Source organism: Rhincodon typus, chromosome 13, assembly GCF_021869965.1.
Source record: "Rhincodon typus isolate 14 chromosome 13, sRhiTyp1.1, whole genome shotgun sequence".
In the NCBI taxonomy this organism is placed as follows: domain Eukaryota; kingdom Metazoa; phylum Chordata; class Chondrichthyes; order Orectolobiformes; family Rhincodontidae; genus Rhincodon; species Rhincodon typus.
Window position 1 is genome coordinate 19,098,716 of NC_063344.1, and position 6,537 is coordinate 19,105,252.

Sequence of the window (6,537 nt, forward strand, 5' to 3'; positions counted from 1 at the left end):
TACTGATAGGGACAGGTCTGTTACTCTATAACACTGGGGTACATACAGAAGGAGACAGGTCTGTTACTGGATAACACTGGGATACAATACTGATGGGGACAGGTCTGTTACTCTATAACACTGGGGTACGTACGGAAGGGGACAGGTCTGTTACTGTATAACACTGGGATACAGTACTGATGGTGACAGGTCTATTACTGTATAACACTGGGATACAGTACTGATGGGGACAGGTCTGTTACTGTATAACACTGGGGTACGTACGGAAGGGGACAGGTCTGTTACTGTATAAACTGGGATACAATACTGATGGTGACAGGTCTGTTACTGTATAACACTGGGGTACAATATTGGTGGGTACAGGTCCGTTACTGTATAACACTAGGGTACAGTATTGGTGGGTACAGGTCTGTTACTGTATTAAACTGGGGTACAGTAATGGTGGGGACAGGTCTGTCTCTGTCTAACACTGGGCTACTGTACTGGGGGGACAGGTCTATTACTGTATAACACTGGGCTACCGTACTGGGGGGACAGGTCTGTTACTGTATAATACTGTGGTACAGTACCTGTGGGGACAGGTCTGTCGCTGCATAGCACTGGGTTACAGTACCGGTGGGGACAGGTCTGTCACTGTATAACACTTGATACAGTACTGATGGGGACAGGTCTGTCACTGTATAACACTGGGTACAGTACAGGTGGGGACAGGTTTGCTGCAGTATCACACTTTATGCAGAGATTGCAGCACTTTGTAAGGGCTCCTCACTCCTACTGATGGAGAAGATGGGGTCTAAGTGTAGCCCTCTCAGAGTCAATACCATGCTGTGTCCTCACACCCACCACCATTGCTGCTGCCTAACAGCAGTGAGATGGCAGGTACACTTTGCTGCGTCACACATTTCTCATCATTTTCCCTTCCATTACCAGTGTTGCTGAGCTGAAACTAGCTTTATATTTTGCGTGGGGTAGTTCAAGTGTGCTTTATCTGTCCTCACCTCGCTTTGCCCCTGTCAGACAATAGGAGGTAAAACATTCTCCTTTCAACAGCATCTCCTCCCTGCAGCCATCTTTAGAAATCTGGTGACACATGACGGAAACATTATTGTTCCAAAGCAGTCACAGTTCTGACTGTAGATTATGGTCCTGTCATCTCCCTACAGCTTAACATTGAGATCTTAATGATGGGCCTAGCTTTGACATTCTTGGCAAAATTGACTCTGGTAAAATTTCTGTAATTATTTCATCTCTCATCCCATTTCTCATTCACTTTTTGTGAAAATAAATCTGTACTTGACTGTTTCCCACCTCCTCCATTGACTATGCAAAACCCCCTCCCCTTCCCCAGTAATGACTAGTTTAGCTGAACTTAATTGAAGGAGCCCCAATGTTGGCTGAGATTATTAATCTGATGAAAATATTTAAACTGGCGCCACTGGAAAGCCCTTTACAGAGAAAAAGAAACACTGACTTGCATTTCTGTCGAATCTTCCACCACCTCAGGACAGCTGAAAGAGCTTTTACAGCCATATTTCACTTTTTAAAAGATAGACATTGCACTTGGTCTCCAATTGCGGCAATCAAAAATGGTTGGCACCTTCATAGATGCTTCTTCTCCAGTCTGGGTGGTCTTAGGAAAAGATTCCTTGAAGTAACACAGACCCTAAGGGATTTGGGATTGTACGAGAAAACAGAGCTCAAAGATCAGCTGTAATATTATTAAATTTCTTTTGTTTTATTCATTCACGGGATGTGGGTATTGCTGGCTGGGCCAATATTTTTTGTTCATCCCTAGCTGTACCTTGACAAGGTTTTGGTGAGCTGTCTTCTTGAACTGCTGTAGTCCATGTGCTGTACGTAAACCCACAATGCTGTTTGGGAGGGAATTCCAGGATTTTGACCCAGCCACACTGAAAGAGTGTCAATATAGCTCCATGTCAGGATGATGAGTGGTTTGACAGGGAACTTTTTGTTGGCGGTATATCTGCTGTCCTTATCCCACTAGATGGTAGTGGCCACGGATTTGGAAGGTGCTGTCTAAGTGTTGCTGAATTTCTGAAATTCATCTTGAGGTGATACACTTTTATATCAGATGTGGGTGCCACTGGCAAGGCTACAATTTGATATCAATCCCTAATTGCCTTTCAATTGAGTGTCTTACTAGGACATTTCAGAGTGGAACACATTGCTGTGGCTTGGACTCACATGTAGGCCAGACCGTATAAGGATAACAGATTGAATTCCAGTGGAGTTGGATGGGTTTTTTTTAATAGTAAGTTGTCACAGACACTATTTCTAAATTTGAAACAACTGAATTTATATAACACGAGCCACCATGGTTAGATTTGAATCCATGTCTCCTGAAGATTAACCTGGGCGACAGCATATTAGTGAGATGACATTACCACCATGCCACAGCCCCTTCACAAATTCTTTTAGGCAGAATCTGAGAAGAACACATGAAATGGGAGTGTGAGTGAGCTGCATGGGCTCCAACTTTGCACTACTGTCTGTGGAGATTGTGGTGCAGTGGTAATGCCGATGGACTAGTTAACCACAAACCGATGCTTATAGGGGCATGAGCTCAAATCTCCATCATGGTCACTGGTGAGCATAACTTCAATTAATTAAAATCTGGAATCTGAATTTGGCTTCAGGAATGGTCACCGTGACAATTTATAAAAACACATCAAACTCCTATCAACATCCTAAGAGCAATGTTTCATAAACAAACCCATCTACTGTGACTCTGTCTCACAGTAAATTAGTGAGTAGGCCGAGATCATCATAGTTTTTAAAGTTATTTTCAAGTAAACTTCTGAATAAATTCCTTCCAAGGAGATAATTTGCTGCAGAAAAGTTTTCATAACATAGATGATAGAATCAAGCAGCAGAAAATGCAGGCCATTCATCCTATCTTACCTCTGCTGGCTCTTTGAAAGAGCTTTCCAATTAGTCCCAGTCCTCCTGCTGTTCCCCCAGATCCTAAAAACACTTGAAACAGAAAATTTTATTTAATTTGCCCTCAAACGTTTTAATTAAATCCACTTCCATCACTTATGTCAAGCAGCCTATTCTACACCACAGCACTTTTGTCAAATAAAAAAAAATCTCCTTCTCTGCCTCCTGATTCTTTTATCCAATAATTTCTGATTGTCAAAGTGGAAATAATACATTCTCACTGCATAAACAAGAGTTAAGGGAAAATTTGAGACATCAACAGGAAGCTGGGTCCAGGTGAGGGATGAGGAACAGGAAGGCTGCTTATTTGATGAAAGGAAATGGGTTTTCTGTTTTATAAAATTCATTAGCTTGCTTACACCTTAATGCCACGGTGGTCACACTCAATCATTTTGAAACCAAACTGGTACTGAATTGAGTTGTAGCATAGTACAGTAAGAAAGAGGCCATTCACCCACTGTTGATTCTTTCAAAGAGCACATTAGTCAGTCCCACTCTCCTCTCTTTCCCTTTAACTCCTTCAGTTATTTATCCACTTCCCTTTAAAGGGTCCTATTGAATATGTACCTATCACTCAACTGAGGCAGTAACTTCCAAATCTTATTCATTCATTCCACAATTCCTTTGCCAATCCAGGTTACATCTGTGTCTTCTGATTATCGACTTTTCAGAAAATGTTTCTCTTTCTTTTATTTATCTAAACGCTTCCTTACCTTTCACACCTTCATCATTACTGCTTTTTCTGCTCTCTGGAGAACAGAAGACAACAAGAAATAAAAACAGGAGTAGGCCATTCAGCCCCCCTACTTTGAGCCTGCTCCTTCTTTCAATAGGCTCATGGCAGATCTGCCATCCCTCATGTCCTCTTTCCTGCTCTTTCCCTGTAACCCTTGATTCCGCTACCAATCAAGAATCTATCTCAGCCTTAAATCTACACAAGGACTTTAAACCCCGTAACTGTCTGCAGCAAGGAGTTTTAAAGACTCAAAAACTTGTAGAGAAGAAGTTCTTCCGCACACCTGTCTTAAATTGGTGGCCCGACATCCCAATTTCTCCAGTTAATTCACGTAAGTGTATGCCTTCATCCTCAGAATTATTTTCAAGAATTGCTTCCCTTTAATTTATTTATTAATAGGCTGTGTGCATTACTAGTTAGGCCAGCAATTATTGTCCTCCTCTAATTTCCTATGGGAGCTGCTTTCTGAATCATGGCTGTCCTGAGTGGCTGCTGGGTCATTTTGAAAGGATTGTTAAGAGCAAGCCACCTTGTGCACCTGGAGTCACATGTAGACTGAACTAGGTAAGGATGTCAGATTTTCTTCCCTGTAGGATATGTGAACTATTTGGGCTCTATTGCCAATCTGGTAGTTTCATGATCACAATAACTGATACTCGATTTTTTTAAAATTCTGATTTATTCATTAAAAATAGTTTGCAAGTCCAGGAACATTATCCTACCATTCCTTCCAAAGCCTTCAAGTAAGGTCACATGAAATAGGACCAGATGTCAGCCACTCAGCCCATCAAGCCTGTTCCACCATTCATTAGGATTATGGCTGATCTGATTGCGACCTTAACTCAATTGTTTTCCCGTCCCATGCATTCCAGCTCTGTCCCCACCTCCCCATAACCCTGGGATCCCCTGACAATCACAAATCTATCCTTTCTGAAGTGTGGTGCTGAGAATTAGGTACAATATATTCCTGGGGTCGCACAGTTGAGCCTGTTTTGCTGATATTTTGAATCTGTGCTCCTATTTATAAGGCTCAGGATCTCATCTGCTTTATTCACTGCATTGTTTAACTGCTTCAAATGATTTGTGCAAATGTTTACATGGAATTACATGAAATAGCCTCACCTTCCAAACTAAGGGTGCAAAACCTCATCTGATGGTTCACATAACTAACTAACTAGTTTCAAACATGTTTGTTGCTTTTCACAGGATGAAGAGGAGGAGATCAAACAGGAAATTAATATGCTTAAAAAGTATTCGCACCATCGAAACGTTGCTACCTATTACGGAGCCTTCATTAAAAAGAATCCTCCTGGAGTTGATGACCAGCTTTGGGTAAATTGATGCCAATGTTATTTCATGATGGGTCAGACATGCCGCATTGAAATAAATTCTTGCTTGCAGCGTGTAATCAAGGTGGAGCTATTTACAGAGGAGCGACTCCTTAAGGCCGTTTTGAACCTCTCCGGCTCTTAAGGTGTCAGCCACTGTTGGACATTGTTCTTCGCTTAATGAGTGCACCCTCAGCACTTGGTACCAGAGATAATATGCATCACGAGTGACTGTCTATGTGGCATTGGCATGTTCTCCCTGTGTCTGTGTGGGTTTCATCCCACAGTCCAAAGACGTACAGGTTGGGTAGATTGTCCATGCTGAATTGCCCACAGTGTCCAGGGATGTGCAGGCTAGGTGGCCTACCCATGGGAAATGTGGGGTTATAGGGGTAGGGTGGGGGATGGTTGGGTCTAGGGTAGGATGGTGTTTGGAGGTTTGGCACAGACTCGATGGCTTCTTTCCACACTATAGGGATATGATGCATGTTCTATTCTTGAAGTACTATGCTTACCATACAATAGAAGGGACAGAGAAATTCTGGAGAAGGTGCAAAGGAAGACAAGTTACTAGGTTAAGACCATATGAAATAGGAACAAGAGTAGGCCATTTGCCTTCTCAAGCCTGCTCTGTCATTCATCTGACACTACTCATGTCCACTTTCCTGCCCTTTCCCCATAACCCTTGATTCCTCTACTGATCAAGAATCTATTTATCTCTGCCTTAAATACACACAAGGGCTCTGCCTCCATTGTCCTCCGGGGCAAGAAGTTCTAAAGACTCTCAGTCCTCTGAGAGAAGTAATTCCTCCTCAGCTTAAATTGGCATCCTTTTATTCTGAGATTATTCCCTGTGGTCTTACACTCTCCAAGAGGGGAAAGGTCCTCTCAGCATTTACTGTGTCAAGCCCCTTAAGAATTTTGTATGTTTCAATGAGATCACCTCTCATTCTTCTAAACTCCAATATATAGAGATCCAACCTGTTTAGTCTTTGCTCCTAAGACAATCCCTCCATACCAGGGATCATCCTAGTGAACCTTCTGTGAACTGTTTCCTTAAAGAGGGGATGAAAACTGCTCTCAGCACTCCAGATATGGTGTCATCAACACTTTGTGCAATTGTAGTAAAGCTTCCCTACTCTTATACTCCATCCCCATTGAAATAAGGGCCTGTATTCCATTAGTTTTCCTAAGAACCTGCTGAACCTGTCTGCTCACTTTATGTGTTTTGTGCTCAAGTACCTCCATTTCCCTTTGTATTGCAGCATTCTACATTTCTCCATTTAAATATTACTCTGTTCTTTTGTCTTCCCTTCCAAAGTGAACAACTTTACCTTTTCCCACGGGATACTCCATTTTCCAACATTTTGCCCACTTACATAACGTATCAGAGATAGTAGGAAGTGCAGATGCTGGAGAATCTGAGATAACAAGGTGTAGAGCTGGATGAACACAGCAGGCCAAGCAGCATCATAGGAGCAGGGAGGCTGACGTTTCGGGCCTAGACCCTTC

At 42.4% G+C, this 6,537-nt stretch overlaps 1 protein-coding gene across 1 annotated transcript in view; it reads left to right on the top strand.

Annotated features, from left to right (window-relative positions):
* tnika (TRAF2 and NCK interacting kinase a) overlaps nt 1–6,537 on the top strand; it is a 206,858-nt gene that overhangs the window by 101,389 nt on the left and 98,932 nt on the right. Inside the window, exon 4 of the mRNA XM_048604542.1 lies at nt 4,904–5,029. Coding sequence (XP_048460499.1) covers nt 4,904–5,029 — 126 coding nt within the window. The remainder of the gene's footprint in view (nt 1–4,903; nt 5,030–6,537) is intronic.